General features: G+C 39.2%; 1 protein-coding gene and 1 long non-coding RNA gene across 3 annotated transcripts in view; both read left to right on the forward strand.

Annotated features, from left to right (window-relative positions):
* Positions 1–277: 277 nt before the first annotated feature.
* Positions 278–14,471, forward strand: spag5 (sperm associated antigen 5). The gene is made up of 25 exons (XM_055019877.1): positions 278–367; positions 1,484–1,548; positions 1,630–1,743; positions 2,315–4,056; positions 4,327–4,519; positions 5,315–5,431; positions 6,259–6,351; positions 6,426–6,560; positions 6,980–7,099; positions 7,473–7,565; positions 7,949–8,083; positions 8,377–8,470; positions 8,547–8,694; positions 8,773–8,823; positions 9,204–9,378; positions 9,914–10,047; positions 10,161–10,329; positions 11,154–11,295; positions 11,884–12,127; positions 12,514–12,646; positions 12,735–12,815; positions 12,894–13,043; positions 13,922–13,996; positions 14,095–14,175; positions 14,260–14,471. The coding sequence occupies exons 2-25, from the start codon at positions 1,522–1,524 to the stop codon at positions 14,329–14,331; spliced, it is 4,518 nt and encodes a 1,505-aa protein (XP_054875852.1). The 5' UTR covers positions 278–367; positions 1,484–1,521; the 3' UTR covers positions 14,332–14,471.
* A 753-nt stretch (positions 14,472–15,224) lies between these two features.
* The window catches only part of LOC129351091 (uncharacterized), a 59,459-nt gene continuing 58,495 nt past the window's right edge, over positions 15,225–16,188 (forward strand). For both annotated transcript variants that reach the window (XR_008604695.1, XR_008604694.1), the window contains exons 1-2: positions 15,225–15,287; positions 15,609–15,694. This is a non-coding gene — a long non-coding RNA (uncharacterized LOC129351091). The remainder of the gene's footprint in view (positions 15,288–15,608; positions 15,695–16,188) is intronic.

Below are 16,188 nucleotides of genomic sequence, written 5' to 3' on the forward strand. Positions count from 1 at the left end.
GTGTGTAATTAATCCATACAGTGTGTTTCAGTTAGTGAATTGTTACAGAAATAGACAGTAACAGGCTAATTCATCGACTGTATCTGTATATAAAAATTAAAAGTAAACATTATTCGGGTAAAAAAATGTTTTAGAAAAAAAACTTAAAACAGCGCCTTGTTGTAGTTGCATTTCCTTCCTTTAGGTGGCAGCAGTACACAAAAGCAGGGTTTGTGGGTCAGAAGAAGAGAAGCGACCAATCGGTGCCGAGTTTGCGTTTTTAAAACGGTCTGTTTTGAACGTAACGCGGTTGACGTCAGCTCGGGGAAAACAGGTTTATTCATCAGATTTGAAACCTTGGTTCAAGTTGGCAGTTTAAGTCTGGAAGGTAAAGTATTTTTAGACTATATATCGCCCGTGTTTTAAATAATTGCAGTTAAATGTTCATGTGGTTTAATTGGTTGTTCGTTAACTGACTCCGTTACAAGAAAACCATCTTCAGCTAACGTAAGTTTTCCATAACTTAGACGTGTTTTAATGCTCTCTGAGAGTCTTTGGCTGCGTTATGCTCTACTATTATTGTTCTAAACACCCCCAATTAAGATATCAAACTGTGAATATATGTTATAGCATTTACAAGGTGTTTAACAGGTCCTGATTATCTGCCTGACATCAGAAGCTAGCTTGTTTCTGATTTCTGTGTAAATAATGAAGAAACTAACACCTGCTAAACAATGTAAATAAACACAGTAAATATGGTAAAACATAAAAATATAACAGTATCAGTGTTGTTTATTAAAACATATTAAATGTTAATGCTTAATATGAGCACTAAGCCAGCAACAGACTGAAAATAAGTAAATAGTGACAATTAATAAACATTACTGTCAGATAATCGCATATAAAAGTCATGGATTATGAGAAAACAAATCGAAGTCTTAGATTTACTCTTCTGTTCATTCCTTTAAATGTCAAAAGTTTTAATTGAGATAATTCTAATTGGCATAATGCTATCTAAGATAATATTTGATAATTAGAGTAAATTGGACATGATGTGACTGAATTGATTTTTCCTTTATCAGTAACTTTGGGATGACATTTTTTGTGAGTTTGTACTATTAAAAATAAAATAAACTGAGCTGAATTTACTTGTCCTTATGAAACAGCATATGGCGGCAGTGGGAAATAAAGACTCCCTTTTAGAAGGAATGAACGTGAACCAGAACCTGGTTCAGTTGAGTTTTAAGAGGACTTGGACACAGAAATCACAGAAGCACTGGCCTTTTTGGGAGTATTTATACTGTAAACAAAAATACACTTACCGTGAAAAGAAAGAACTGGATTAATGGCAGCAGTTGTTAAATGGTCTGTTGTACAAGTGAACCACGAATAATCAGAGAACCATTAATCAATATTGCAGCTGCAATGGAATTCTTAGGTGTGTTATGTGATTGAGAATTGATTGGGGATGTAAAAATAGATTATTATTGTTTTAAACTTGCAGCTGAAGAGGTTGTTTATGCGATTGATCTTTGTGAGAGGATGTCACAGTCCAGCATAGAAGACTGGGTAAGTCTTCTGCACACGGTGTGAGATTATTGCTGAGTTTAGTATCTGATGATGATCCACTAAACGTTTTGTTGATGGTAGTCTTCCAGTAGAAGAGGCGAGCGTACTCCTCTGAGAAGCCTGGAAAATGAGACTCCTTCATCGAGGACCAGGTCAAAGCCACAGTTCAGCGGTGACACAGTGAAAGCTAGCATGGTGAGTTTGTACAAACTTTCAAAAATATTGACTTTTATTTATTTTTCTTTTATTTGTGGGTTGATGTTTGGAAAGTTACACAACCCAAAATTCCCAGATTATAAGATAGAAAATGGAGTTTATTTTTTAAAGTCATAATTTCTGCATGTTATTTATATTTATAAATGTAAGTATCACATTAAATATTTAATGAGCAAGCTAAATATGTATCTTCAGCTTAAACATTTAGCTTTAAAGTAAAAGCTAAATGTTTTTTAGCTTTTACTTTCAGTAACAAGTTAAATATTAAATTTGCCACTAAATTTAGATTCATGTAATTAGCAAGCTCAATACTAAGTTTCAAACTAAATACTTACTTCGCAAGCTAAATATTTAGCTTTCTAAATATGTAAATATGCTAATTACATATTCAGATAGACAAATGCATAGCATAATGGAAATACAACTTTGAAAACGGACCCCCAGTTTTTTCTCATAACAGGCTACGAAGCTGAAATTGTTCATGTTATTTTTAACAGTGTAAATTTTGCAAACGGCTCTGTTGTTACTCATTACTAAATCTCTTCCACAGCCAGACGTTCATCTCTGTGACGCACAGACCCAGTTGGGAACTCTGACCGATCCCGTTTCCAGGGATACCACCCAGTCAGAGCGTGGACTTGGAGACGTCACATTCAAAACCTTCATTTGTTACGGAGGTGAAGTTGAGATTTCAGATTCCTCAGACGGTGGAGAGCAGAGTTTGATTTTGCCTCAACATGGGATTACTCTTACCGCCGAAGCAGAAGATTCAGTCGCTTCACCCAGCAGGACGGAGCAATCCTGCAGTGAGCATGTGGAGCATCCATATTGGAATTGCAGCGTCAAACAGCCGGATTCTCCAGTCGCCTGTGATGGAGGTGAGGTTAAAGTTTCTGACTCCACTGGATTAAAGGAGGAGACGGTTCCTCTGCCCCAGGATGACCTCTGGGGTCCAGCACAAGACGACGGCACAAACTCAGCTGACTGCTCCCTGCTGCTTCCAGCGGAGCATGTCGATCTGGACTGCAGCAGTGGAAACGATGATATCTCTACAGCACAAACATCAGAAAACCCAGATCGTCTGATTCTGAAGCTGCTGAACTGCAGCGGTGGCGCGGTAGAAATCCCAGCGGACGCTGATGTCGCAGATGAGACTACTCCTCTTTCTCACACCTGCTCTGGCTACAACCACAGCATGGATCCGAGTGTGTTAGCCGGTGATTATGACCTGGAAAACAGTAAAGATCACTTAGATCATCCCTACTGCAACGTAAAATACAACTCCTCGCTTCCACCAGAGGAGGTGAACATTGTTCCAGACATACAACCATGCAGCGCTGAAATAAACTCAGAGCTACCTGATGGGCAGGATGAGAACTTTGATTGGAAATCAGGTAAATCCCAGGTGTCTGAGAAGATGTTGACTTCGCCTAAAGAGGATTACAACAAAGAACAAATGAACGACCACCTGAAGAATGGAGAAGTCGTGTTTGATATTAATCTATCACCTGAGACAAACGCATCATTAAAAATAGTGGATGAGATTCCTAAAAACACTCCTTTAGTTGCGTCCGACTGCAGCCATCTTGGTGCTTCGGCAGAAACTCTACCACAGCAGCAGCAGCTGGATTCCACATCCCACTCCGAGGCAAAAGACAGCGCTCTGGGTTCTTTGGGTCTCTGTAACTCTGCAGAAAAAGCTCCTCCTGCATCTCCTGCCATCTTAAAAGTCCTGTCAGAGTGTCCGTCAGTTGCCTCCGCCCTGCAGTTTCTCAGCCCCATCGGGAAGAGAGCGTCTCTGTCCGCGCCGAAGCGCCCCGTGGTGTCGGGTCAGGACATGTTTCTACCTGACAATTCTGCTCTGGAGGATGAGAAAAGTCTTTTGGCTCCTGTTGACGTTGACTCCATGGGGTTGTTAGCAGAGCAGCTCGAAAGCCTAATGCCCTGCCCTCTGCTTAACTCCACTGCTGTAAGTTCAAAGCCACAGGAGGTTTCTGGGAAGAAAGCGCAGCTGGAAACAGCGCCACTTATTTCTGATGGCCAGTTTCAGCAGCAGCTTCGGCAGATGGCCGAGTTCCTCATGATGGCGTGTGGAAAGATGAGCGTCGCTCATCCTGCTGCCTTCATGGCCCCCTCAGACAGAGTGGATCCTGCAGAGTCCCACAGTGTCTGTGTGGGCACCAGTCCACTGAAGATGGTGGACCACAGCCTGAACACGTCAGGAATATTTGTGAAAAAGAGGGAATTCTCTGTGACCGATTCCTGCACAGCGACCGAACCACTCATCTGGAAGTGAGTGGTGTCTCTTTCTTTTTCTTTCTAACTTTCTTTCAAAAGTTCTTCTGTCTTTCCTTCATTCCTTCCTTCCAAACATGGCATACAATTTACATTTGCAAAAACTGCAAAAAAAAACCCAGATTATATTTTTTTGTTTGTTTCTGTTGTAAGATTTATACAAATCAAATTGCAATACATATCGGTACCGCCACCCATCAGAATGTATATTGTGAAATGAATTTTATGCCATGTGGATGGATGTAAAGTTCTCCGGTGTGGTTTCAGTTTACCTCCAGGCAGCCTGGAGAGCCTCCCGCGGCTGGAGCTGGAGCAGAGGCTGATGTCCAGCATGATCATGGTGGAGGCGCTGGTCCAGCAGCTGGCTGCAGCCAGGGCGCACCGCTGCCCCTCTTTGGGCCCGGCTCCTTCGGACCTGAGAGAGAAGCTGGTTCAGACGGACCACACTGAGCTCAGTCAGGTAAAAACACTGAACGAATGATAACTAGGAATGCAAGTTATCCATTGACCAGTGATTGATCTTATCGATCAACTAACAGCTAATTGATAAGCAGCCATTTTCTTAAAAATCTGAGTTTTCTCTTGCCTGAAGAGGGCTGACTGTCTTTCTATACCAACTGCCAAATTTTTCATGATATGCTGGACGTAAAAGAAAAAAAGACATTATGAAACTTAAGGAGCTTCTCGGGTGAATATATTTCAAAACATATAACATTAGATGTGTGTTTATGTGTGCATCCCACACCTGATTGGAAAAAAATGAGTAAATTCTTGCCTAGAATCTTGGAAATTTTGCGATTAATCTCAGAAATGTTGTAGAAAAAACTTGGAAATTTTTGAGTTTGAAAAGTCTGAAATTTGCAAGATAAAACTCAGAAATTTTGAGACTAATTTCAATTGGGAAAATCTAGTAAATCTCTTCACTAGATTTCCCCAATCTAGTAAAGAGTTTGGGGGGAAAAAACATGAAAATGTCTGCGTGTGAAATGATCCAAACTCAGTTTGGATCATTTACGGTTCTGGTATGGCACTGCCATCTTTTGTTTCTGTATCAACTGGCTCCACTTCAGGATGACCAGCAGCACCCTCTGCTGGATGGTGGCTAAACTGCAACACTGAAAGATCTAAGTGAACTCTATAAGTCAATAAATTGGGACTGATTTAAATCTAATAAACCATTAATTGTCACCCCTCATTAGCGTTTGTCTTTTTGATTTTTTTCTGATGAACATTGGTATTTTCATTCCTTGTTTAGACCACGATGTACAGAGATCTCTACCTGGAGGCTCTGAACCAGATAACTGAGCTGGAGCTTGATGGAAATTCCCTGCAGAATCTCATCCAGGCTCTGCAGGAGATGAGAGCCGCCATGGTGAGACAAACCTCAGATATCACCTCAGCATTTAAGCTGCTGTCACTGTTCATACGGGTGCTTGAAATCCTTGAAAATGTTTGAAATTCAGTAAGCCAAGATAATTTAATTGTCTTTATTAGTCAGCAAGGCAGTAGTACAACAATAAAAACAAAAATATATACATAAAAGGAACATCAATATAAAAAGTGAAAATTACATCAAAACACAAACGTCTTACAAAAATGAGGTGTTCTCAAGGAAAGTGCTTGTTTTCTGTATAAAGTCCTTGAAAGTGCTTGATATTCAAACTGCTAAGTTTTGCAGTAAAATGCAACTTAAAGCTTGATCGAAAGCTTAAATTTGGAAAACATTACTTATAGTAGAAATCAGATATTCTCATACACCTAATTAAAAGACAAGTATTTGTTTATGACTTACGAAGGTAAATCAAACTAAACTTTTCTTGTTTCAGGTTAGTTAGAATTACCAAAATTACTTCTGTTTGCGAAATAAAAAATGACAAAATTTTATTTATGTATATTTATTATTCCTAATGGCTCAATAACTTATTGATCTGTGTAAAAAGGATGTAATGTTTTAGTTTCCCTTTTTCCCAATGTAGAAAACCGTCACAAGACACTATTAATAACAGTAATAAATTACATGCTGGTGAATTTTATATATATTTTTTAGTTTATTTGCATTGTTTTTATCTCCAAAGTGTGTTGCTGGAAGAGTTTGACAGCCTACCGTGAAAAGTGCTTGAATTTTGCTGAAAAGTGTCTGAATCCTGATCTGTGGACAGAGATAAAAATGTTTTTAAACCTGTTGGACTTTCTCTGCAGTCTTCTTTGAGCAACGACACAGATGTAGCTCTGTCCAACATGAAGAAAATGGGCAAAACCATCAGGGAGGACCATCAGAACCTGGCGTCCCATGTATGTAAACGTATATCTCTCAGCTGATTGAATATGCGCAATAATTAATCCAACTTCGTTGTGCTGTTCTGTAGTACGAGCTCATGAAGTCCCTGTTGGAGAAATCAAAGGAAACTCAGAGAAGACTCCTGGAGAAGGTGAAAGAAGTTCTTCAGCAGAGGAACAGCATGGAGGCGCGGATGGAAGAAGCCTTCGCGGCCAAGGAGGCAGTAAGGAAAATATTAAAATTAATATCTCATATTAACTACAACTAAAAACTCCCATCCAAACCTTTTAAATATATTAAAATTGGAAATATAAAGTTTATAACACAGTGTGAAACTAGAAGTAATTTTAAATATGGCCTAATTGTTAAATAAATTGAAACATTTTAAATATCCAAAATAAATAATAAAACGACAAATAAAATGTATTTTATTTGGAAAAAAATACTTACGTTTGAATAAGTAATGTTTTAACCAAAACTATCTTTCAAAAAAAGGTTTAGTTAAAACACCAGTGAAGACTTTAATCATCCAGTTATTGGTACAAAAAGATCATGCAAATGGAAACGATTGTTGTTTTAATTTATCATGAGGTTAAACGATTTATTGAGTTGTGTTTTTTCAACATTTGTATCTGTTTGCAGGCTTTCGGTGCGATGGAGCAGCTGAGGACGCACTGCGCCTCTGAAATCTCAGCTCTGGAGAAATGTGTCGGATCTCAGGAGGAGCTGCTAGCGGCTCTGAACCAAACCTGCCCGGATCAGGTGAGCAGACCAGTCGAAACGACTGGAGGCGCAGGAAAGAAAAAAGGATTCTATAGAACATCGCAAATTGACTTGTGGGAACTATGAATATTGTTCATTTAAGTGACATACATTTATTCTTAAACATATTTTTCTTTTAAGATAATTTCATTGGAATTTGATTGTCCAGTACGGAACCTTCTAGAATTGTTTGAAATGTTTTATTTGTTAACACTGCTGGTTTTTGAATTTTAAAAATTGTTTCTCAATCAAATTGCAATCAAATAAAATAGTTTGACACTGAAAGATTTGCATATTTAAAAATGACCTCGCTCTGTAAGAGTCGCCTCTTCTGATCCTGATCTGCATCGTGCTGCTTCCTCGTCTCCTGCAGGTTGCTCTGAATCGGACCTGCCAGGAAACGCTGAGCTCGGCCTCCGACCTTCTGTCCCGAACTGCAGAGGATCACTTCAGCCTGATGCAAGAGGTACGCTCAGCAGAGAAACAACGTTTCTCTGTTTCCAGCACCGTGAACTGAAACCAACAAAGTAACAAAAACTTTTTGCAGTTTAGAAATTAGAACCGTGATTAATGTGAAAAAACTAACTATGACGAATTCAAGCTGAAACGTATTGAAATTATAAATATAAAATCTTTGCTTGTGTGTTAACCTATTTTTCAGCCTTTTAAACTGATGTGAAATAGATTTTTTATTTTTATGAAAAAACTAAAACTACTACTATAACTAAAAAACTTAGCAATATTTAACTAATAACTAATAAAAAGCAGCGATCTGAGTTAGAACAGAACAACTCAACGGGATAAAACTAAACTTTAACGTTTTACTCCCGCTGGTTTTCTCTCCGGCAGCTTTGCAGCGCGCGGCGCCTCCTGCAGGAAACGGCCCCGACGCTCCTTCAGCTGAACGAGCGAGCCGCCGCCGCGCTGAGGGAGAGGGACGAGCATCGGACGGCGAGAGAGCGAGCCACCGAAGAGAGAGAGCAGGTCAGATGAAAAGATGACAGGCTGGATTAGGCAGCTCAATCTGAGAGCAGATTATTGGAGGTTAAACGTGTACTTTTTAATTTTTCCATTCTTTCACTCCTTCATTGTGTTTTACGTCTTCTGTGTCCTTCGTAGTGAAATGTTAAGTTTTGTGTTTCATATTAAAAATTGGACTGATCGGCCTGATAACTTGGGACAGTTTCATTCTGAAATGTTGACAATAAAAATGTGTGTTTTAATTTAAATCAGTTCTGTGTTCAGCGGTTTAACTCCAACGATCCTCTGCTCTACAGATTGAAGACGAGCTGAAGGAAACTCAGCTGAACCTTCAAACCGCCTCGCAGCAGATCAGCGATTTCAATCTGCAGATCACCATCCTGACTTCAGGTGGCGTTTCGTTCGCTCCCCGCTGTGTTTCTGCCTCTGTTTCAGACGTTTTAGTTTGTGTTTTGGTAAATTTCAGAGATGGGCGTCCTGCGGCAGAAACTGACGGCGGAAGAGGAGGAGTCCGCTCAGCTGGAGAGGAAGGTGACGGAGCTGTCGGCGACCATTTCCTCCACGCTGGCGTCCTACGCCTTCCTGGAGCAGGCGCTCGCCGCCGAGACCACTAAGTAGGATCCAGGGGTCAGAGGTCAGGACATCCGGTGATGAGGGGAAACCTTTGCTTTAACGTTTTTCTGTTTCTGCAGGCTGCAGCAGTCCTGGAAAGACTTGCATGAAGCCAACGACAGAGCAAATCAGTAAGCGCCGACTTTTAGGTTTCAACAATTTGAGAGAATTAAGAGAAACTAAAAGATTGAAGAGGAAGAGGAGGAAGGTTTTTCAGATTTCCAGACTTTTCCATCTCTTGTTTCCTTCTTTTATTCACTCCTTTCAGATCCTTCATTGCTTCCATTTAAATCCTTCCTTCCTTTCTTGCTTTTTCCCATCCTTCGGATCCTTCCTTCTTATGTTTTTCCTTTTTTCCTTCTTTCATTTCCCCTTTCCTTCATTTCTTCTTTTTTCAAATCCTTCATTCCTTTTTTCTTTTCTTCCTTCTCTCCTCCCTTTCCTTCTTTTCATTCAGTTTTTCAGTAAATTTCTTTGCCTGCTGTTTGTTTTCTCTCCTGTTCTCCTCCAGGCTGCAGGCGTCTCTGTCGGGTTCAGAGCAGCGGGTCAGTGAACTGGACCGGGCGCTGGCTGAGAGCGACCAGCGGCTCGGTCAGCTCCAGAACCTTTCCCAGTCTCAGACGTTTCAGATCCAGCAGCTGCAGGAAGTCTGCACCCAGCTGGGCGGCGTGCGGGAAATGAATGAGGTCAGCTGGAAACCCGTCATGTTTTAGAGATCTTTTATTTTGAAATGTATTTACTCAGCTTAAATCCCATTTACGTCTTGGAGATATATTATTTTTTGTTCTGTTGTCCAATCAACAATCACTTTTTGCACAAACTGCAGAAATATAAAATATGGACTAAAACCTGCAAAATTGCTAATTAAGACGTTTTTAAAGCTGCTTCTTGGTGTCCAGTGTTTACTGTTTGTAAAAATAACATTTGCATAATAAAGTGAATTTCCACTGCAGAGTTTCACCAAAGAGCACACAGAAAGAACAAAATGTTTTTATGTCAATAGAGCTACAAAAGTCACAGGTGTTGATGTGATCAGCTGGTTTTGCTGAAAAAGACGAGTGTTTTGTTGTAGTTTTCCCATCCAGAAACCAGTTACTACATTCTTGTTGATTGTGTAAAAATCAACAAGAACAATCAACAAGAACAAAACGCTTCTGCTTTTCAAAGACCTATGGTTGCATGTCCACACATCGCGCTTCATTTCAGCCATTTTTATTTCAGTTCCTGCAGATGGAGAATGAGCTGGCGAGGGAGCAGGTGGCCGAGAGCGAGCGGCTCCTCAGGAGCACCCTGCAGGCGCTTCGGGAGAGAAACATCGAGTGCGAAGACCTGAAATCAGAAGTGTGCAAACTTCAGTAAGTTTGTTTTATTTCTGTGTGTGATGGGATCTTTTAAACATCCAGCTAGTTAAGAGTCTCTCATTTTTCATGCAGGTTTAAATCGATCTGTTTGTTTTTTTTCTTTAAAGGCTTGAGAATCAGAGTCTGAGTGACGAGTTGGAAATGTCCCGCTGCGCAGCCGGCGCCGCTCGCATGGAGCTGCAGGAGAGGATGGCTGAGGTGGTCACTGAGATCACCGTCCTGCATCACACGCTGCGCGGTCTGATCACAGAGCTGCAGCTTTCCCTTAGCAGCCAGGTACTGAAGCATAAAGACTCAAAAAGGCCATTTGCTAAGAGAACAACACACTTGGAGCTGCAACAAAGACAAAAATGTACAAAAAATATAAACATTTTCCATTTAATATAAAAAACTTTTTATAAATATGTTCTACCCATTTAGTTTTGGTAGAACATATTTAGCACATTTTTCTGTCAATTATTCATCTAATTAATCCAAAAACTAATAAACATACCGGAGCCCTACTCTGTATTGAGTTTAGGATAAATGACTGAGCTCTTCACATTATTGACATTATTTTTTAGGCTGTAAATGAATCCTTTGCTACAAATGATCACCAAAGCAATGCTTTTTCAATTTAGACAAATGCTCATTTTTATATTTATTATTATTTAATTTGCATATCTTAATATATTTCTAACATTGCTCAAAATCTGCCACTTTGCTTAGATGATTATCATAATAATCGACTACTAAGATCATTTATTGTCAGCCCTGCACAAAAACTTAGAAATAAGAAAAATGGTCAAATGAAGAACAAATGAAGTCAGAAAGACAAAATAATAAATCCTTCAGCTGGTAGTCAGATTGTTATTTATTTTTCTGAGAAAACTGAGTTCTGGAAACATAGTATGATTTTTTTTTTTTTTTAAATAAAAAAAATCAAACATAAAATACCCCAAAAGTCCTGGAGAAGCCTTGACCACGGCCATTAAAAATGACAAATGGTCATAAAGAAGATCAGTTATTGCTTTCCTGAGAGTTTCTATGAATCTGGGGTTGTAAATGCAGCGTGTTGAGAGTTTTAAACATATTTCTACGCTTGATTATTTTGTTTTCAGAAGGAAGAAAACCAAAAGCAGAAAGAGTCGGCCGTGTTCTCCGGTGCGGAGCGCCATCAGACGTCCAGCTCCTTCGTCGACAGCGTCATGGTGGCTTTAACGGCCGAGAAGGAGGAAGACGTCAGAACAGACTCGACCTTAGGTGAAAACTTTTTAACTAACACGAGTTTGTTTGTTTGTTCCCGTGGCAATGGCTACTCCTCCAGAGGTCCATGTTATTAAGAGAAAAAACAAACATTTATTACAAAATAAATCTGATATAGCATTGGTGATGAATATTAATTGATGAGTGTATAATTATAACATTTTTCATGATAAAATAATTGAGAAGAGTCTTTTAAAAGCTCCAGCATTCGTTATATTTGAAACAAATGAAGGAAGTGAGAACCAGGTTTTCATTCCTGTTGCATGTTGAAAGGGTAAAACAGTCTAAATAAAGGAATGCCTTGTATTAAAATAGTATATAGTTTGGCTGAATAAAAGTTGAATATTTGGTTGTTTGTTACAACATCAAGTGTTTTCCCCTTGGGATCAAACATTTATTTTTTATTTTTAAATTTCTTTGTTTTCATCAACTGACAAATATTAAAAAAATATAAAACATTTTAGATTAAATTAGCATTTCATCTTTATCCATGTATTTTACTTTCAAATAATAAAGTGATTCTGCTTCACATGCAGATTAAGAATGTTGATTTGAGTCTGATTTGTGATCTTTGTTTCCCCTCAGATGCATCAGAGCCACAGAGTGACGCTTTTTTCAGCGAGACGAGCGCCTTCACCTGCGTCGCAGCTCTGAACCCGAAGACGATCTCGGGCCCGGTCCGGGGTGAAGAGGAGGAGGATGAGAAGGAGCAGAGCAGCATGGCGGAGGTCCTCTCCGGCCTCAGCAGAACCATCGCAGAGCTCATCAGCACGCTGCAACAGGCTCAGCGCCGCAGAGACGCGCAGCTGCAGGAGCTGCACAGCACCATGTAGGTGGACGATATGAGGCAGCAGATGGGATCTGATTTATCCGGATTTAATGCATAAATAATTTTATTACTTATAGTTTCTGTTTAAAATTATACAGTGGTAAAAACAAAAATGTCTGACATGATTTTCCAACAGCAGAAAAGTCAGAAAAAACTTTTTGGATGTTAAGATCCATCGTTTTTTCAGCCGTTAATGTTTTAGCTTACCAAACAATTTTTTATATGTCTTATATATTTAATTTGAATGTTGGCGGTAAAAGTTTGTCTAATTTTTGGGAGATCGGTTGATACTTAAATGTGAAGGCAATCTTGTCTATTTGGGGCAACAACAACTTGGTCTTAAGATTTTTGATTCTTCCCCCTCTAATGTTTTCATGCTGTTCCAGCGGTGGCCTGCAGATGGAGCTGCAGACCTCAAGAAGCAGCCATCAAGATGAAGTCCTTGAGCTGAAGCAGGAGGTGCGGCGCCTCAGCAGCCTCGTGGAGAGAGGAAACCAGGCTCTGCAGCAGAAAGCTCAGGTCTGGACTCCTGATGTTTCTGCATCTGTTGTCGGGTTGCGATTCAGTCTGACATGTTTAAATGATGGATTTATTTTTCTCCACATAGGACGAGAAAACTCTGACTAAGCTGATGACAGACGTTCAAGAGGCCCAGGAGATTTTAAGCAAACACAAGAGCGACAACAATGTATTACTTAAACACAGATATGAGCTTTAAGGAACCATTATTGTTATTCAGTTTTGATGTTTTAAATTCCCCCCACAGGAGTTGCGAAGGGATGCGGCTGAGCTGCGTCGCGCCCTGCAGCAGTCCAGAGTGGAGTCCCAGTGCCTGCGGGAGGAGCTGAGGAGAACCGGCGGCCCGGCGGCGGCCTCGGCTCGCCACATGGAGGAGAAGATCCAGCTGCTGAAGGAGGTCAGTACCGCTGCTTGCTAATTACAGCGGGTAAAATAAGCATTGATCAATATTTTCCAACATATTTCTGACATGCAATTTTCACCAGCTGTTGCTAACAACTTGATCCATACATTGAACAAAATTAAACCTAATAAGGTTTTGATTTTTGCCCATTTTACCTTGAAAACGTCTTTAAATTTCAGATTTTTAGTTCTTTCCATATATTTTCAATTGGATGATTCTAACAGATTTATTTTCTTTCTCTGAAGCCAGTTGGGTTTTCTCGGCTCTGTGTTTGGGATTATTGTCTTGCTGAAATCTCCACCCTCATTTCATTTTTATCATTCTGGTAGATTCCAGCAAGTTTTTATTCATCCTCCTTTGAGTTTTTTTAAATGTTTTTCACTACCATATGCAGGAAAACAGCCTCCCATCATGATGTTCCCATCTCCAAACTTTACTGTTGAACAGACATAGATGATGGGGCTAGCGCTCGTCATCTATAAGCCAATCAGATGTGGGAGTGGCTACGTAAGAAGTGTTTTGGTGAAATTGTAGTCTGTGTTTTTACAGAGGTGTTATGATGATGTCTCACACTTTTTAACTGTGTGATTCTGGGAGAGTCTGGTGGAGCTAGCAGAACATTGTCCAAAAAAAACCCCCTCATCCTCTCTTGTCTTCTTTTGCGTTTCCAACAGTAGTAGCATGACTCGTGATGATAAAACTTTTTCCATTGGAGTTTTTTTTTCTTGAAATTATCCTGTTTCCATTAAGCAGATTTATTTTTGTAAATTCAATTTGTGCAATTTTGTGATTTCAAAGATTTCGAAAATATGTTTAATAAGAAACATTGTGACACATTGAATACTTATTTTTTGATGTGTTTTTTCCACCAGGTGGAGAAGCTGAAGGCCAGTCTACAGGAAGCAGTGCAGGCCAAAAATAAACTCCTGGAAAGAGCGCAGCGCCATGTGAGTGCTGATCGTATCGATGGGCTCACAGATGTGATCACACACCTGTGTGGGAAAAAACTAGACAGTCGTGTTTATTATCATGACATCTCTTTCAGCAAATCATCCATCAGAACAACCAGCAGAAGTCAGAGAATGAGCTCCAGATTTTAAACCACGTGATCAATAAAGTCAGACAGGTGAGGCATTTATTCTGTTATAGTTCATATTTGTGATTTTATCTTTTTCTAACGTTTGATGGATGCGTTTTCATTTCCTCACAGACTCTCCTCTCGATACCAGAAGTGGTGAAACGTTGCGAACAGCTGCAGCAGCTGGTGGATTACATCGGCTGAAGTGTTTCTGATTGTCGACACTTGTTTAGATTACTTTTGTTTTTGTGTTCATTGACTTGTTTTTAATCTTTAGAATGATTAAAATATCTTAACATATTGGACATGTCATTTCTTTTTGTCAATAAATTAAAAATCAACAATTTAAACAGTCTCGTTCAATCTTGATATTTTCTCGCATTTCATCAAACTTTTTCTGGTTCTAAAAAATAAAATACTATTTGAGAACTTTACTGTTAAAATGCTGATGTCCAAAGTGTGGCCCAGTGGCCATTTGTGGCCCTTGGCATGATTCTGTGCAGCCCTTGTCCACAATTCAACATTAGTTGATCATTATTCCTCTTTTGTCAAGCACATTTTTGCTTTTAGTTTTATTTTTTGTGTTGCTGCCTTTTGGCCTGGACTCCATTGAAAAAGATGTTTTTAATGTGAAGAATTATATATATATATATATGTATATATGTGTGTGTGTGTGTGTGTGTGTAAAACAAAGATGGTACATACCACCAAAACATTGAGTAACTTACTTGAAAGTAGAACTGGGATGTTCCAATGTACTATGCAGAATAAGAGAGTTTGAAGAAAAAGAGGGATTGTATCATGTTATTGTAGAATGGAATACATACAAGTATAAAAGTGACAACATTTTTTTAGAGGTTAATATGTAATAAGAGTAGTAATTAAGCAAGCATTGCATTGCTCTAATCAACTCAAGGTCCCTTAAAAACAATGACAATTTGTCATTGATCTGTGAAAAACTCCCGACCCAGTGGATCTTTACACTGTAACTGTAAAATCTAATAAATTATTATTTTATAGTGAGGTTTTGAAAGTGCAGCTCTCCTTAAACATAAATGTTCCGGGTTCGTAGCTGTACTGCACAGTTCAAATGTACCGTTGCATTGTGGGAAATTTACCGGCTGGAGGCTTTAAACGGGATCAATAATCACTTCGACCCGGTAAATAGCTTTTGAATCACATTTTTATTGAACTTTTGTGTCTGTCAGTTGACAAAAATGTGTTTTATGTGGTTATATTGAGCTACTCGAGCGTCTAACTTTTTTATTTGCTAAAGTTGACTTCTGTTAGCTTTAGCTAAACTAGCATCTTGTGAAAAGCAAATAAATGGATTTTAGTTCCGTTTTGACGTTTGTGTTTCATCCAAAATATGCCGATGGTTACATTATTAGCTAACACTAAAGTTAGTGGTGACATTGGGGTAAATATATATACTGTATGAAATGAACCAAATCCTTTGAAACGTGTGTGCTCCTCCTCAGCGGTGGCAGCGCTGCACCAAGAACTACTGAAGCAAACTACACAAAACTTCAGAACTCACTGAGCACAACTTCTGTCTTCACAACAGGTAAGGGAAAATGGAGTAACATCGGATTTTAGTGGTTGTAAAAAATTTTGTGGTTGTGATAAAAGAGGATGAGTTATTTCTCTTGCTAACACTAGACTTGTGTGTTTGTTTTGGTTGTATTTACTCACAGCGTTCACCTTTGCATTTGAACCGCACTTGAGTTCATTTAAACCGAACCATGACCGAAGATTGTAAACGACCCGAGATCGATTGCATATTCATACCTCCCCAGATGAACCAAACTTTCCAGACAAATAAAGTAGAGTTGGATTAAAGTGAACCAAACAAAACAACGCTTACTTTGCATTCTAACCCTTGACAACGGGAGTTTGACATCTGCGCAGTTGAGTAAACAAACTATTAAACAATGGTGACCTTTCTTTTTTGTAATACAGACACCGTTTTAAAATCATTTGATATTTCTTTTTGATAACTTTGGTTGAAAAAATAGCGACAGTGACGATAAGAAGCAGGAAGACGATAGTTTGCCTCGT

This window comes from Poeciliopsis prolifica, unplaced genomic scaffold (genome assembly GCF_027474105.1).
Source record: "Poeciliopsis prolifica strain line A6 unplaced genomic scaffold, Auburn_PproV2 SCAFFOLD064, whole genome shotgun sequence".
Classification (NCBI taxonomy): domain Eukaryota; kingdom Metazoa; phylum Chordata; class Actinopteri; order Cyprinodontiformes; family Poeciliidae; genus Poeciliopsis; species Poeciliopsis prolifica.

Excerpts from the sequence above, each read along its gene's own strand:
- spag5 (XM_055019877.1), top strand. The coding sequence starts at position 1,522 with ATGTCACAGTCCAGCATAGAAGACTGG. Across the intron at positions 4,057-4,326 it reads ACCGAACCACTCATCTGGAA|TTTACCTCCAGGCAGCCTGG; the intron begins GTGAGTGGTGTC and ends GTGTGGTTTCAG. Across the intron at positions 10,330-11,153 it reads AGCTTTCCCTTAGCAGCCAG|AAGGAAGAAAACCAAAAGCA; the intron begins GTACTGAAGCAT and ends TTTTGTTTTCAG.